Source organism: Buteo buteo, chromosome 9, assembly GCF_964188355.1.
Source record: "Buteo buteo chromosome 9, bButBut1.hap1.1, whole genome shotgun sequence".
Classification (NCBI taxonomy): Eukaryota; Metazoa; Chordata; class Aves; order Accipitriformes; family Accipitridae; genus Buteo; species Buteo buteo.
Window position 1 is genome coordinate 29,642,306 of NC_134179.1, and position 18,115 is coordinate 29,660,420.

The 18,115-nt window shown below is 39.3% G+C and overlaps 1 protein-coding gene across 8 annotated transcripts in view; it reads right to left on the reverse strand.

Annotated features, from left to right (window-relative positions):
- Window positions 1-18,115, reverse strand: part of ARID1B (AT-rich interaction domain 1B) — a 336,792-nt gene that overhangs the window by 64,063 nt on the left and 254,614 nt on the right. For all 8 annotated transcript variants that reach the window (XM_075035934.1, XM_075035940.1, XM_075035938.1 and 5 more), the window contains one exon: window positions 5,057-5,236. In XM_075035934.1, the coding sequence (XP_074892035.1) occupies window positions 5,057-5,236 (180 nt within the window). The remainder of the gene's footprint in view (window positions 1-5,056; window positions 5,237-18,115) is intronic.

Here is an 18,115-nt window from a genome sequence, read left to right on the forward strand (position 1 = left end):
TATATTTAAAATAAATATATTCATCCGTCATTTGAATGCACACATAATTAATTCATACACTCCTGCTGCTGTGCTTTGGCTAATGCTCCCCTCCTCCCCACCCAGTAACTGATTCACTCTGCAACAAGTTCTCCTCAGCAAGAACGCGTGAGACCTATGCTTCCCAAGGAAATGGAGCAACAATTCTCTTCTGTTTTGGAAACCAAGTTTCTGCCTGAGGGTCTTCACAGAAGGATCCCCAATATGTAGTTCAACAGAGATGAAAGGCTCCAGATTCAGCTTTATGCTGACTTCAGACTGCACTGTCACTTCTCCTCCTCCTCTAGGCTCGGCTGCTGGCAGCTGAATATTTTCTGTTCAGCAACCTATTGCCCCTAGCCACAGTTTTGGTTGCTGAGACCTGTTCACACTACACTTCTAATCCAACATATGTGACCACAAACTGAAGGGTTCACTAGTTTCTGCTTAGTGTTAAAGGTGTAACAGAAACCTCTGGTTTTCCAGCTGTTTTGTGCAAGAAAAATGTAACGCAGCAAGATGGTGTACATGTGCACTCAAAGATTACGCACAGCCAGTTAACACATTTTATATACATGCTATTAGTAACACTGCTTCCCAAAGTGAAGCAAATTCCCTGTGTAGACTAGCAGACCTGATATCCATAATCACTGGGAGCTACTGTCAGTCCAATTTACATAAAGCCAATTTGTTTTGTCAGTTAGGGTCTACAAAGTACGGTTCAGCAGCATGCTTGGAAGAGCAAACACCAATGCTAAATACTATTGCTGTTTTGATGCTATTTTGAATTGGGACAAAAAAATCTCTTCTTTCATGCTTTGGCTTCTCCAGCATAAGTACAACACAGAAAAAACAGTGGAATCTTCTCCATAAAAATATGTGGCTCAGTTAAAATAGCTCCTAATCATTCATCTCCAGGGATACACATCCAAGAGCACAGCGAAATGATATCTTTTCAGTAAGGAAAACAAGTTTCAATGTTTTTTCCATGTTGTGTCCCCCCACCCCCCAGCATTTCCTCAACACCTCAAGTACTAGCTATTCTTATACCTTTCCCAGACCACAAAAAAAAAAAGGCAAAATAAAAGCCAAACAAAATACAAGAGGAATTGCCAGGAATGAGGAGTGCAATCTTATTTCCATGTTTCTCTAATAGATTAGTAATTTGTTGGCAGTGGCTTTGACAGAAAACAGATGGATGCAGCATTAAACACAATGAATGCAGCAGATGCTAGGCCAGCCCACATCAGCTGGACGTGTCAGGCAGCCAAGTCCAAGAGCCCACACTTTTCAAGTGGGTACCAGCCTGGCAACAGCGGCTGTACAATACTACTGAACAACTCCTCCCCTTCATATCCGAGAGATTTTTGATTCCAACTCCCCCTCGGCAGAGTAGAATTGTACCCAGAGAGATGACATCTCAGATGCATGAGAAAAACCAAAGCAGTAACTGGCATCAGGAATAAAAAAAGAAGTGTTATGAAGATAAAATATAAAAAAACCTACTAACAACCTGCCAAAGACAGATGTTCATACTTACTGCTGAAACTCTGGTCCACTTTGTCCAGGTTTGCTGAACAAAGTGCTCTGATATCTTGCCATTTCTAGGCAAGCTGAAAAGAAGGAAATTTGAGAACTACCTGTTAGTTTTGCTCTCTGCTTTAGAGATATAGGTCAGACTCACAGTATTAAAAATAGTATCTTAAAATAATTTTAGAATTTTTTACATGTGCACTTAACCATCAAGTTTTTCTTGTACAGATGATTTAAATGTATTGTTCTGAATTCCTATGAAACTATTTTATCTAGGGGACTTCAGTAGATACAGTTGATATTTAAGTCTTAACTCCACAGGCTGTTGCATAGGTAGCTCTGGATTCAGAGGTCCAGGCTCTGGAGATACTTAGGGCATCTCATCCTTAAGATGCTACCACTTTGATTAAAACCTAGGATTAAAATCAGTGGGAGCTAGACAGCAAAGTGCTTTTGTGAAATGAGTCCAACAGTAAAGGTTACAAAGCACAAATACTCAATTCATATTACTTTACCATGAACAAAAGGGGGTTTAACATACTGTGAAGTTCTGGGGTTGTGGTTCAAACATATTCAAGTAGTGTTTTCTCTCTGTTACACCCAAACAGAACAGTTTTACTGCTGAACTGAGTAGGAAAAGTCAGGGAGATGGGATGCATTTCTGACACGTTTTACTGATCCACAGGAATTTTTTCTCTGCCCCAGTCTTAGAAGACCCAACTGACTACAGCATCTGACTGCTCTCCAGAGTGCATTTAAGGGACATTTTGCTGTGGCAGCAGTTTGATGCTTGGGTCATAGACCAGAGCTTCATTAGCCCCCAAGCTAGATGTTGTCCAAATATAAACCAAAGAGACTGTTTCTTTCAGTAACAACTTCCATTCTCGCTCTGCTTTTTTTTATTCCTGGGGACAGGAAAATGCTGAGATTTAATACAAACTTAAAACTAATGTTCTGTACCGCATGCTCCTATGTTGTATCATAGACACACAGAAGTGTGGACCCAAAGCCATTTTTTATTTTTGTAGGAAATGGTTTCACAGGATTGGACTAGGTCCCCAGTACAGAACTGCCTCCTGGGAAAATATATTCTACTCTTATTATAGATCTAAGTGTCATGTAAACACATGAAAACCAAATAAATCAATCCCAACCCTATGCATGAAATGGATCATTCTGCTCTCATGAACTGGGGGCTAATTCCTCCAACCAAAACTTACTGGTTTAGTCTTCACTATGGTGAGCAATTCCACTGCAGAGAAAGGACACTAGCTTTGAGCAACAGTTTTCAGGACAGCACACAGTGAAATATAACATTCAAACTAAAAACTTAATGTCACAGAATGCTTTGACACATACATAAAAATACAAGTAGTCCTGTCAAACTCAGCCTATGTTTAAAGGCCTATATGAACAAAACACAGAAAGCAAATAAAATCCTTGAGAATTATTTTAGCTTAATAATTTAAGAACTTAGTTGCAACCCAGGTAATTTTTAATGTATTTGTTATTTTGGCAATAAAAGGCAAATGGGGTAACCTTACTATATATATGTCATTTCTGGCATATAATTGTGCATTGTAAGAGCATATGTTAAGAGCTGCAATTACAGATTACTTTCATTAAAAATGAAAAATGCTATTAAAAACTTAAATCCAGGTAAATACATGACTTTGAAATATCACCATCTTCATTCCTGGATTTTATTAATGCTCACATTAGCCTGGTGAAAACGTAGTATTCTTCTGCTCTAATTGTTACCTGTAGAGCTGAAAGTCTGCAGGGCCCTAATTTTATGATGACCAGTGCACAGGATCACTGGTACTCTCCAAGAGCTAGCAGAAGAACACGCTTTTCATCCATCACACTGTTCACCAGACCTTTCTGAAACGGCCTGTTAATGACAATGATGTTCATTTTCTTCCTGCCCCTCAAGTTCACTTTTTAATAGCCATTTCTTCCTGACCACGACCCATAAAATCATTACATAGGCACTTTCATCTACAGAGGGAGGAAAAGAACTGCTGAACTCGAGGAAAAAAGAAAGTAGTATTCGGCGTGTTACTTAAATGCATTGATTTAGTACAAAAACCTTTCCACTCAATCAGTGTGGATGGCTAATGTTTTACTGCACTTGACACCCACTATTCCCATGGTTTGGAATCTCAGCAGCAGCAGTACAGCTGGAAGTCAGGATAGCACATCATAAATCCACTGGATTTTTACCAGTTAAGCTAGTTGCTCACTGTGCAGATAAAAATAAGCACTTGGACAGCATTTTATGGCCACAAAATGCTTTCCAAATAAAAGGAAAGCACCAGTCAACTGGAGTTGGGTAATTAATCTTCACACATGGCTATAAGGCATTACCAGCCCCATTTTATAGTTAAGAAAAGCGAAGCAGAGAAATGAATCTACTTGCCTAACTTGAAAGATGGTGTAAAAGGCAGAACCAAAATTAGAAACTGGGAAATCTTGGCTTGTAGCCCTGTGCTCAGAACACTACAACAAATGCTACCCAGAGATGAAACAGAAAGGAACATTGCGCAGGGCAGCAAGGCTCCCTGCAAACAAACATCAGAACTAGTTCTCAGAAACTCTGGAGACTAAAATAACCATACTTGCTAGCATGGGCAAGCCATCGAGCCCTTACTGAATTTCACATCACTGGCTCCAGTCCTTTTTGAGGATTTTAAGCAAGAAAGCAATAGCAGGAAGTGCTGAAATAGAAAAGCTTCTTTATGTATCTCTAAAGAAAATACTGCCCCTTATATATTCTGTGGCTTGACTTCAACTTCATTAAACTCCTAAACAGATGCATACTTTATAAAGGTTATCCATTAAAGGCAAAACAATAGACAAATTCAAGGTTGTCCAGGGACAGAAATTGTGTATTCTATTTTTGGTTTAGTCCTCCAAAAATTCTGTCAAACAAGCAAAATAAAAGGAACTGTCTCTCAGTCTGAAGGGTTAGTTAAGATTCACAAACCGTATGCATTAGAGCTCAATATTATATTCCCACAGTAGCCAATGTATTATTATGCTCGTTAGAAGACTTTAACCCTCACAGTCACCATGCAATTTCAGATTGGCCTTGGGATTTAATCTAAGAAAAGCAGTCCTATTTTGGGATCAGTGTTGTGACCCTTATTCCATGCTTGGTCAAACGCGGCCTCATCGCAGAGATGACATGCTTGGGCTCCTAGACAATGGCCCTGACAATGCAACAGATCCATCATTTCCTTGCCCAATTTAAGGTCACTGTTTTTATAGAGAGAAAGGTGCTAATAACAGAAGCAGCTTCTTCCATAAGGTGCAGCTCCACCTCTGGATGACAGTTTTGTTTGTTGCATTTTTATTTTTTTTTTACAGAAGGTTTTGTGTGGGTTTTTTTTGTTTTGTTTGGTCTTTAAGAAATCACATGCCTACCTACATACACAATACGTATATATTTTGTAAATATATATATAAAAATTACCATATGTATTACCAGCAAGCCTTTTACCTTGTGGTCCATACTGGCTCATCTGAGGCCCATAAGTACCACTTGAATTACTCTGCTGAAAGCTGCTGATTCCAGGATGCACTTGGCCTCCAGGTGAGGGGTGTGGTGACATGGAAGGTCCAGTTTGCTGAGGTCCATACTGTGACATTTGGGGGTTCCTCTGTATGCCTGCCATAAAACCTAAAGGGAAAAAAGTGCCAAAGCAGAAGTTAGTATTCGGGTAACTGTTCTTTATTTAAGAAATCTTTGACATTAAAAAGCCCAACCCTCTTTAGTTATTTTCAGACTAAAGATTCCCAGAAGGATGCTATTGTTTATACAAACAGAAACAAATGCATGTCCAAGTCAGGAAAGCTGTCTCAACAATCAAAACCTGTATACAAGGCTCAAAACCTTTTACTTGTAAAAGAAAGACAGGGCAGTCCTGCTTAGTTACAAATGGCTGCTGATTTTAAAATTAAAACAACCTTTTGGAAAAAAAATTAAAGGCAATTATCTACATTACCTAGTAAGTAGTAGGGAATTTGCCCGATGAGTTATGGTGGGAGTATCATAACTTCCAAAATTATATGTTCCTACCAAAATATATAACTTCAGCATATAGAAATCCACTGTAAATACTCCTATTGTCCACAAACTCTCCAGAGGTAAAACTTCCTTTTATGTGAAGACTAGTCATACCAGCCAGAAAAAAAAAGTCATTTTGATATGTATTTGTACTCTAGGTCCTTCTTCTGGTCTGTCCCTAGCACACCTCTATTAAATTTTCTCCTTTTTCCCTTTTGTAAATGTATTCGTGAATCCCAATTTAATTTAAGGTTCAAAAGCTGCAGCAAGAGACCTAGTGAAATGCTATAAAATCTAGAAGCTTCATATAAAGGAACAGAACTAAGCCTATTAAATAGGAGAAGAAGAGGGTTTTGTGGCAAGGTTTTTTAAGTTTTCATGAACTGGGAAAAATCCTGCAATCCTGCCCATGAAAAGTCTATGCAGGGATGCTGGTTTTCTAACATTTTAGCCTGAAAGGTTTTAGTGCTGCTTTCAATGTTGAAGAGGGTGTGCTGAGGAGACAGCAAGGCTTTTTTCTTATTTGGGGGAGGAAATCCGCTTTCTTTTCTGTTCTGCTTGCATATTAAATTTAATCTTCACATTCCTCTGCGAGGCAAAACACGAGCGTACCAAAGGACAGAGTTTGCCCTGCTGCCACCGGCAGCCTGCGAGGCCGCTGGCAGCTCACCCGTGCCTGGTGAGGCGGAAGACATGGCGTGCTGCAGCCCATTGCGCAAACATGCACGAGCAAGTCTGCATTTTGGCCCATCCTGCAACTAGTTTAGGCATCTGTGCTTTGAAGCATTATTTATGAAAGGTACCTGTTTCCACTCCCCTCCATTAATTTTAGTGGGATGTGTGTGTGGGGAGGTGTGAAGTTGAAAGCCAAGAGACACCTCACCTGGCAGCATTAATTACACCTTTCCTTACATGAGGGAGGGAAGAGCGGAAAGGTAAGAGCGAACCCCCCTGACACTGAGTGGACAACCGGAAGCTGCTGAAGGGAAGATCAGAAAAAGAAAAAAAAACAAAGAGAAGATGTGAGAGAGAGGCAAAGACAAGTTGCGCAGACAGACAGAAACGGGTGACAGGAGGAGGGAGAGGTGGCAGAGGGATGACTCTCCCAAAGGGCCGGGGTGTCCTCCCACTGGTTAGCATCAAACTTCACACAGACCAAATGCTCAATGCCCAATTAATGAAGAGAGGTCATTTTTTCTGAGCCACATATAGACATGCGATCAAACTCGTAACTGAAAACATTGAGGTGCTATGGCTCCCACAACCAGGCACCTCAGGGGCCTCTCTATGGGAACCACAGCCCCAACAAGCATGTCTTGAAGTCAAAAGAGTACGTTTCTCATCCTAGCACTGCTGTTACTGACATGGTGGGTGACACCGGGTGAATGACCTTCCCACCTTCCTGTGGGTCAGCCTTCCCATTTGTACAGTGATGACAAAGCGCTGTATGAAAGGGGACAGTATCTGCGATGTAGAAATGAAAGGTGGTGTGTACTTTGTCAGAGATCAGGCTTTGAGTCCAAGCACACGTAAACAGTTTTTGAGCCCTCCAAAAACCTTTGCTATATAGCATACTTATACATCCACTAAAAACCCTGTCAGAGAGACAACAAGCTCAATGCCGCAGCAGGTCATAAGGAGAAAAACCAGGAGCTGAGATGATCTTGCACCCCCTTGTGCCCAGTTCTTTCATGCTATGAACAGCTTAACCCATAACACGCTAAAACTCTAACAACTGCAAGGTTTGGCAGAATATGCACAGTGTTCCTGATCTTTGTGCAAGTCCCAAGACATGGGATTTGATCACATCTGAACTGCAAAGTCAGAGCCTGGCACTCACTCTGGGGGAAGCCGAACCACACGCGCTGGCATGCAGCATGGCAAATAACTGAGGACAAAATTGAGGCTTGGAAACTGGTCTGTACTGGTTGGAAAATTCCACACTTCTGCAAAAGAAAGCTCACATGGCCTTCTCCACTTAACTTTATTTTGAAATGGACCTCTCGATTTTTAAAATAGTTCCCCTCTGCGCACAAATCTTATTACAAAGCCTATGTCTTCTGATGACAGTGCTGTAACTAATTTAGAAACCTAATACAATCGCATGTCTGTATGAAATAAATGCTTGCATTCCTGACACACATACACCATATATATCACACTCGTGGGATCCATTTAAATGAAAAATTTTGTACTGGTCACACTAAGTTTTTTATTATAAAGATTGTAAAGTTACTCCTGTATCTAGTACAGAAGTGAGGGTTTTCTGTTCACTGTGGGCCTTTTAATCTATATGAGGTAACTTTCCAAACATTGTGCTTGTGATAAAGGTTTTTCATCCCTGTTATTATCGCAGGCAGTCCTTTTCTTAACACCATGAGGATGGATGACACGTTGAAAAACTATCATTTGTACGGGTTGTAGTGATTTCCAGTAGTGATGCAGAGGGACTGCTGGTTGTTGAATCTAATGGAAAACATGGACTAATGTCTAATGGAGAACACAGAGAACATCAGTTTTATCCAGCTCTGCTGTTGTCAGAAAGGCTCCTGAAGGGACTAGAGTAATAAATGAAATAAATGCTTCCACTCAAATGACCTCTTCTTCAGGAAACTTCTCCTAATCCATTTCTGATGCTGTGGAGTGGACTGTGTGGCTATGTGTACAGTCATAAATAAAACAAGCCAGGACCACTCCTTGGCCTGGAGAGCAGTGTAGCATGCTCCTGTCCCTCCAGCTAAACCTTCCCACTCAATCCTGGTAGTCCTATCTGTATGACTCCTGTGTGCCATCCCTTGTGCTGCCTTATCCATGCCCGGGGCTGTGGCTCAGGGAGTGCTCACAGGCATTGGCCAAAACCATGCCGTGGGAACCAGCAATTCGACAGCAGAGATAACTGTGTGATACTACTCAAACTCATGCTCTGGCCTTAGTTTACAGAGATGCTGATTAACACAAGAACGGAACAGACTCCTTAACAGTTTTTGACGTTTCATCATCCCAGAGGGTGTGAGATCCCTCTCAAATGAGGTTGGCTTTGCTATCTTCTCTTGAGCATGGACAGGCAAAGAATTAAGGAAAAGAAAGCCTGAAATTCAGGAAGAATATCTGTGTTGTATTATCTTCTATCATTGTCTGCACAGTACGTTGCAGCACCGCCTTAGAATAGGACACACTCTGACTTCCTTCCAGAGAGCAGAGGATTCATTTCAGCTATAAATGTGATGTGGAGAAGAAGAAAGGATCAGTCCTTACTGTGATCTGGATTCTATTACAACAAAGAGGAGTCTATCCTCATCTACCTCCGTGAGAGCCCAGTGAATGTTCAGAGATCAGTGCATGAGTTTGAAGTGTTTCAAGTATTTGCAGAAAGCTCAGATGTCTTAGAGAGAAAAGGGGTTCCTGGTCAACACGTTAACATTCTTGCATCATAAAGAGAAAACAACATCAATTCTAGAAATCTTATCAGAAATGAAAGGGAGGCAGCTGGCATACGTTCATTTTTCCTTCCTTACATGTATTTTCCCTACTGTTCAACTTCATTTTATAACCGATACAAAAAGAAATACATTTTCTTTCCAGAAAATTAGATCCAAGATAAAGTTTGCTTTCGTAATGAAGGGAAGTTGAATTACATTAGAGCTGCACTGGTATAAAGGCGGTGGAGTGATTAAACAGCCAGACTGCATGTGACATGTCAAGCTCTGTGACAACAAGGTGGGGTTTTCTGTCTTTTAAATAAACAGCTAGGAAACAGCTATGAGTTAAGACTTTGAAAATTGCAATGGCAACCTGCTCATCAGTGAACAAATCTACTCCCTTCCCTTAATATTAGTGATAAGAGAGGTACAGATGATGCTTTACTTGCCATCACAACAAGAGATTACTTACTGAAAAAAACACTTCAGTGGATTTTGGCAAACTAAGCTATTTCAGGAACAGCTGAATAAAGCAAGCCTGCCAGAAGTATTTTCTTCCTTTTTAGTTATTTTTTTATACTACACTTAGATACCTAAAGAATGGTTGTCTTTATTAAAACCCAATTTAAAGTTGTAGAGTAATCTTTGCATTTTTTTAGTTCTAAATGAAACAGTAACATACTATTAACAAGTAGCACACCATAACTGTAATAAAATATGTTTCCATGTTCAAATAGAACATACATACAAGGTTTAAAAATGGTCAGGTAACAACGTATTTTTCTTCTTTCTTTTTAGCAAAATACAGAGAAAAAATATAGAAGGTTTTCTGCTCCTTTGATAAAGGAAAAGACAAAAATGATGTTCTGTTGTCCTATACAGTACTAACATCTGGTAATATATATGATATAGCTAATAACTTTTATGATACCTTTGTAAAAACATTTAAAATCTTGTTTTTCCCTTATGCATATGTATAAACAAAACAGATAAACAACAGTAAACTACTAAAGCTTCATGAAATTACGCACTCAGGTTGTCTTATTTAAATTTGTACACCAACCAATACAAAATAATCTGTTTGTTGAATACTATCTCCTTAGCACTAACCATCAAAAACACCCACTGAATGTGCTGGGTGGGATTGTAAAATCTGAAATGGATTCTTTTGATATTTTAAAGTTTTGGCTTCAATATGAAAAAAACTTTCCAAGAAAGCAGGAGCTCAAACACAAAGGAAGTGACTGCAAAGTAACAAGTTATTGCCTATCAGCTGATGGACAGCAACTGTACTGGCACACACTTAACCCACAGTCAATGAGAGGTCTTTTGATTTAACCAGGAGTAGAGCATTGATTTTCATGAATGAATTAAACCCGAAAACAAGTGGAACTTCCTCATTTGGAGCTCAGGAAAACTTTGGAGTTTATGCCAATAGCAGATCATCATTAAATTACACATATGATAAATAAAAAATGAGGAAAGATACAATTTGTGATGATAACTTGTGAAAAAGAACTTATGTAAGAAAAACTACATCAAGCTATTGCTCTTTCTAGAGAGGCATGCTTAGTGACAAAGCATGGGACCAAAACAACTGAGGAACCTTTCTGAGTAAGGAATAAGGAAATTCCCTTTGTTCAAGGGCAGAGGCTAAAGAAGGGGCCAGACAGGCTTATTACTCTGAAAACCATGGAATGAGAAAAGCAGAAACAGATTAAATGCATTCACTAATCATCAAATAATTTGAGAAAAATAACGTAAAATTCTCTACTTACAAATCAGCTCAAAAAAATTAAATATGTGAAAAGAGATATTTTCCACTACCTATAAAGGAAGAACTTGCGTGTGGGGAGAATCACACAGATTTCCAGTGCTTCATATGTTAGCAAGGCACTGGCCAGTACCCTTGAGAAAAAAAGAGCAAATGTTTGCACACCCATGACACAGTTTTTGGCAGACTTTCCTTCCTCAGACAACCATTTGGGTTGTATTCACTATCTCAGGAGTTTGACCAGAGAATACAACAGAATTGAGACAGATCTAAAGCAGCAACTCCCAAATGTAGCTCGTCTGGGGGTAAACGACACTGAGACAGAAGTGCCAGGGTAAAGCTAAACAAATGAAAAACAATATTCTGTGCAGCAGACATAATAAAATTTGGCAACCTGTTAGCACAGCAGGATGCTCAGGAAGATCACAGTTAGACTGACATTCTCCCTAGCCCACCTGCCTCAGATGGCAAGGACAGCTCAGGAAGTCTTTGGACTGGTGAACCATGTCTGGGTTTTTGCCCAGCTAAACATGTCCACAGTCAGCACCTCAGAGCACTGCAAGGAAACATCCAACACAAAAAGATTCACATATTAATGAAGTGTTTTAGTAATTGAAAGAGTTGGTTACTCTCACATAAGACTGAGATACCAGGACCCTAAACATGCAACCAGGTCGTCTGCACAGACTGTCAATGCTACTGGAACAAACATCTTCAAATGGTGTGGTCAAACCTGGAGGTGAGTGGCTTACAGACTGCAGGAGCTATTAAAATGCTGTTGTGCCGTTGCTTATGGTAGGCCAGCACTACCTGGCCGTAAACTACTTACTGTCACTGGCAAAGAATGGCATGGTACCTCCCTAAGGGGCTACTTAAAATACACAATAAAAAGGACACAGGGAGAGAGATTTAGACACTGGAAAAAATCTAAGCAGAAAAAAATCTAATAAAAATTTTATACAAGTCTAAACAAATAACAGCAATGAAGAAACTGGGGAAGGTTTGACCCATGTACCAGAATACAACCCAAATAAATCAGGTGAAACCCTGCAGGTGGCATAAGAAAACTGGCCTCTAGAGCAAGCAGGCACAAGATTTCTTTACATTCAAGATACCTCAGCTCTTATTCTCGCTTTCCAGAAGCCAGCCTTACTAAAACGTGCCCAGCTGGACTGGTGACAGCACATATGAAACCTACATTTGTCATACATGGAACATACATGAGTAATATACACTGGAAGGTGATGGGTTGGTGAGCGTGAGTAGATCAGCTTGCAGTGTCAACCTCATTTAGGTGATGCAAATACTAATTCTCAATATTCCTGTCCAATTAATAGGCAGGTTAAAAAAAAAAATCAAATAAAAAATACCTTCACAAACAGATGGCAAACAAGATTCCAATCCATATTTAGCACAGCTAAGTTACAGCTCTGCACCAATACAGTATCTTTGGATGGCTCTGGTATGAACCTGTTAAATGTGTCCCAAGCAGCAGCACTGACACGGGCAATACTTCGGTATTGAATACACCAGATCTTTGCTAATAACCCTGGTACCGAGTGAACACTTCTGCTGACAAGCAACTTGGGTGACTGAAGGGTAGCAGCATTAAAAAAAATGTACTGAGACCAGTGACACAGGACAAATTAAGAGGCTTATTCTTTAGCTTCTAACAAGAAGGCTAATAATCTTCTTGATAATAAGTTTTTTACTCATAAAAAAGCTAAAATAAAAATATAAAAATTTAAAATCCTAATTTCTTTCTCCAATCACAATCTATTTTTTTAAAAAGTCCCAAAGAGATTTTAGGAGAAATTTTTTTTATTGTTTCCCCATTAACAACCGGAGGGGGGGAATCTAATTTCTACATTGAGCTCTTTTTTCATCCCACATAAAACCTTCTCATCTTCCCCAAGACCATCATGGTGCCACTAAAAACATCTGAAGTTCTCTGGGCCAGAGTAACAGTGACATGGTTTCCCTTTGGTACCTGGACAATTTATTTTCACATTGGCATCTGCTAATATCTCTGTAGAACAACCACCACATTTCTTCACACCCTTTCAACAAAGGATGTTTCTTTGCTTATGTGAAACAGCAGTTAGGGAAAACATCACCTCAGCAAAATTGCAGCTTCCTGCAAAGATCACTGCAGTATTTCTCCTTACCACAAAAGGATCAATGTTCTGTTTAAAAAGTGCTGGATTGGTTTTATTTTTCTTTAGAAGTATTTTCTTATTATGCTGTAATATCTATCTTATAGTCTCCTCACTGTTTATTTGTCTGACTGCTTCTCTTCACAATGTGAATAGCTTTGGGGAAGATGGAAACTAATGACCTAGCTAAGGTTTTAACCCAGACCCCCTAGTGTTTTACCAGCTGTGCTATTAGGTTAACTGGCTGAATCTCCTCTGCTTCTCTCTCTGATATTACAAAACCCGGTCTATGTATAGCATGCAATAATGTTTAAATTTTTCCCACCCCTAAACCTCCCTCTGCTACTGCCTAGCCTTGAAATTCATATAATCTATCATTGATAAATTAGAATCTGGGGAAGGATCAGACAGATTACCCAGATGGTAGCTGGGGAAGAAATATCCAACCTTTCCTAATGAAAACCTTGCGTAATGCCCTCTGATGTAAATTTAAAGTGCTATACTGAGGGCAGAGAAGGAAAGACATTTGTGGAGATATTGATGCACAGACAGAACAAAAAAACCATTGTTCATTCACCATTTTACACAATTTATTACTGTAACATACCTTACACAAGATATTTTTACTATTGTGCTTGGAAAATCAGGATAATGGTGAACTGCAGCACAAAAGCACCCCATCCTGTCCTCCCAACTGCCCCCGAAGCAAATGCTCAATTTCAGTAGGTAGCTTGGGCTCCTGGAATTAATCTGAGCAGCAACATGAAAAACGTGAGGAGTCCATCTGCTTTATACAATCAACATTTGTCCAAGTTTCCTTAATAACATGCATACTTATGAAAATCACGGAGGAGAGCAAAGAAGGAACAGCATTTTTCAATGTGTAATGTGCAAGGCCTGCAGGCTTAATGGTCTAAATTTCAGGTTTGAAAAATTTACCCTCCCTGGAGACTCCTGTTCAAAGGTTCCATGGATCAACTCAGATCTTCCTTTTCATGAAGTAGATATATTGAATACCATAAGATATATAGGGATTTTGTGGACAAGACTAAAATACATACAATGTGTCTTCTCTGTCTTGCACACATGTAAAATAAACAATAATATTTTTTCAAAAATACAAAATCAATGTGTTGTCCTCAGTCTCAAAATGCCTTTGTCTCGGTCTTATTATACCATGATTTATGATTTGACTGATTTTTCTCTTCCCTGATTTGCAGCTGTTCCCTGATGAGTGTTTATTCTGCAGCCTTTTGGGATCCTTTGCGATGGAAGGAACTATCCAGTGTTAACTGTTAATATATATATAATATAGATTTCAGCTCACTGCCCTATATATTAACTTAAAAAGCCATAAAGGGTCTTAGATCAGAAGCTCTTTACTTTTAGAGAAGCTTCATAAAAAGATTAACTTAGGTACTGAGGGAGCTGAGTGTCCTGGAAATGATGGTGCTGTTGAACAGGCAGACCACAGGCAGCTCCCAGTTTATAGGCCATGATGGGAAGCTGTCCCGGGGACAGGGATTGTACCCGGTAACTTTACATTGAGCTTGGTGATAGGAACATCGACTGTCACTTTGTCAAGTTCTTCATCAGTGACTGCTTGTGGCTTATCTCACTCCCTAAGCCCAGAGGCAGGGAATCTGATGGCTGCCTAATGAAGTCAGTGGAAACTTTTCTATTGAGAAGTCTCTCTGCTGGCAACTATATAAACTCTCTCAGAATAATTCAATTCTGCTCTCTAATTTCAAAAAGAAAATCCCCAATTTAGTTTAAAAAATGAAATAAAGATTCATCCCCAACTATAACAAGATTTAACATCAGCAAGAAGAAAGCAATGACCAGCTGCTAGTATACAAAATTTACTTGGGAGACCTGACTCTGGGTTTTGACTGTACAGATATTATTATCTACTTCAAATCCTGCTTCTGCAGTTTTGCTCTCTCCCAGGGTGGCTTATCACATGTAAATCATATCCTTTCCTCCTCTGGTTCTTCTTGCAGATGGCCAATACTGCTGTATATTTAGCATAGGCCATAACTAATCAGATCAACCTAAAGCTGAGACTGGCTGGTACATGTCTGAAATCCAAAGACAGTCTGAAACCACCATCCTGAAAGGGCAACTGCTTTCTTTAAGAATTAAGCTGGTTTGGCAGAGTAACATAGTTTCTAATACTTTCAGGCAAGAAAAGCAGGTCTTCCTGCAATGCTTAAGAGACAGACAGACAGACACAAAACTATTTACTTCCGCAGCTCAGAATGAAAACCAGTAACCTTTTATCCCAAAGATCTTGATTACTAATCAAAGTAGATATATTGCAAGCTTTTTTGCTGTGCATTGCTACATCACTTAGTACAATACAAACAGGTAGAAAAATTAGGGTCTTGGGTGCTATTGCAATTAAAATAGCAAAGAAAACCAGTGTGTATACACTTAAAAAACCTGCTCATCAGACCAACACTACATGTCAGTGCACTTCACTTCCACTTTAACAATCAAATTAAAAATACAGTGGTAAAAAACAATGACAGCCTGATCCTTTTTAAGACTTGATAAATTTAGTCCTCACTAAATTGAGAAACTAATGTAACTTTTTGAGTCACCAAAGAAGTTTAGCACGTGGCTCTACTGCATGGCTCTGCTTTCACATACAGATCAGCTCTGTATGTTCCTATGCATCACGTTCCTATTTCTTCACGTGACTTGAGATGAAAAAGATATGTCTTACAGAGCCAGTGTGACAGTTTCAACTAAAACCTGCTTTTCCTCCTTACAAGATGCACTCTTCTGGCTGTTGAGGCACAGTTCCTCTAACCCCAGTTTTCTGGGCATGAAGATTTCCTCCTAGTCTGGCACGGTGTTCCTGTGTACCAGCTGGAGCTCAGCTCCTCCGCGCTGACCCACTTGGAGAATACTATGTGCAGAAGAGGCACTCAAACATACCTGTGGCTTTGCACTCAGTGCATGTCTCAAGCATCTTTCTTTAAGACCCTGAAACACTTCAGTCTACATCAAGTAAACTTATTACCAAGTCTGATTTAACCTTAAGTGGTGTCATCGTTAACATGGCAAGCAGAAGAATTTTAATGACAAGAATCATTTTATTCTCTAGCTCCTCAGTGCTCTGAATAGATCCCAAATCCCCAAATGAGAGCAAAAGATGTATTCTCAGGGAAAAAGTCTTAAAAAGACCTAAAAGCAAACCACAGTATCTTTTTTGTTACAATAAGAATTCTTTGATCTATTTTCTTCCTTCTAGTTTCTTTTTTTAAGAAGAAAATAGATTTCAAGGAAAAGAATCTCTATCATCAAATGTCAGTATTAAGCCATAAATCTGATCAGGAATTGTAGGTGCAAAACACCCGATTGGTATTCTGTGTCTTCCATGCAAGCAAAAACATATATATTTTGTTAGAAGAAAATATATGACAGTGGAATTTATGTGATGAGTGTGTACAAATAAGCATGCCCAGAAAATAGTTAAAAGAAAGGAAAATACCTATATGAAATCTAATGGGCAAATTAGGAAATTGTAGTTACAGGAATTCGGTTGCTACTTAGTGTTTATAGGGAAGCACAAAGAGAACATCAAAATGCCTGATCACATCCCATCTGTTACTACCTCTTGCTGGATAACATCTCGGCTGCCAAAAAAGCTATTTAAATTTACTACATTGCAGCTACTGATAAATACCACTTCTGTGAAGATCTAATACTAAATAAGGACTAGATCTGAGGATAAAGCTTACAAGCAGTTGTGTCAAAAAGATCCAAATTTTGCTAAGTATAACACCTGTACTCCTACAAGCCTGCAGTTTCTTACTCCCTGTCCCTGTCTGTGATATGTTTTTAATAGGGCATACAACTGTACAACAACCCTCAAAAGCTGGATCATGTCAACAATGGAAAGAAATAAAGCTAGAATGGAAAGAATGACATTAAAGAAAAAAGAAAAGGTACTGGGAGGAGGTGACGGAGAAGAGGAAGGCTACTATTCAACAATTTTGGAGGTGCTTACTCTGGGCACTTTCCACATAGATCTGACAGGCACAGAATGGTGCCATGAAACTGCCTGCAGCAATGGAATACATTTTCCAGCACATCACAGCAGCTGCAACAGCATCAATTCTGCTTGCAATCCATGTCCAAACAGAAAAGTTCTCAGTGGTCCTATTTCAGCATATCTCAAGGACTAATTAAATCCTCATTACTATCTTCTAATTATTCCAGTACTCTGGGATTTCACTGAGCAAGTCCCCAATGGTGCATTAGATGAAAAGGGTTAAATAACCTGTGTTGATTTTGAGACTCCAGATCTATTTCAGACCTTTAGCATATCATCAGCATTATCATGAATATTTAACTACGTACCGCTGTGAAAATTATAAGGGGAAAACAATTAAAGATTTTTAAAAAATTAATTCTGACCCATATACATTTGCAGTAATAAATAAGGCTTCTTTAAGTATCCCCATTATGAGAGTGCTTGCTAGAGTAATAACATGAAGTCATTAACTGTTTCCATTAAATTCAATGGTTTTCAGGAGCTCCCCATTCACTATTTTAATAAAAGACTGAAACCTGACATGTACATATCCAACTGCATAAGCGTGAAAAATACTGCTTAAAAGTAGGTAAATTTTCTAAGCTTTTTCAAAATTAGGTAAGGAACTATTCATTTCTGCAGGGGTAAAAGTACCTATTTCAACATTATTGTGATACATATTCTCCTATTAGTGTTTGCATAGGTGAGTATTCATATACACAGACAGACATCTCTGCTAGGTTACAAAAGTAAGAGTGGGAGTATAAGCTAATGGCCAGGGCGTAAGGCTTCTTTTTCAAGCTGCAGCTTCAGGAAACTGATTTAGGGGGTCAGTTTGGATATGCTGGGTTTCTACTTGATCCATACAAATAACTTCTAACCCACTGAGCAGTTCTGGCTACTAAGCATATCCTCAAAGTGCAGCTTCCAAAACCCAAACAGATGAGGTAAGTAGGTACCGCTGAATACAGGGAACTCAAGTGGCTGTGTACCTCAATTATTTGCCAAATGGTTATGACAGCTGTGGTATCACTGCTGCCTACCTCTGGGAGCTGATGTAACTGAAGCTTATAAAAAGCTCTGACTTCAATAAAC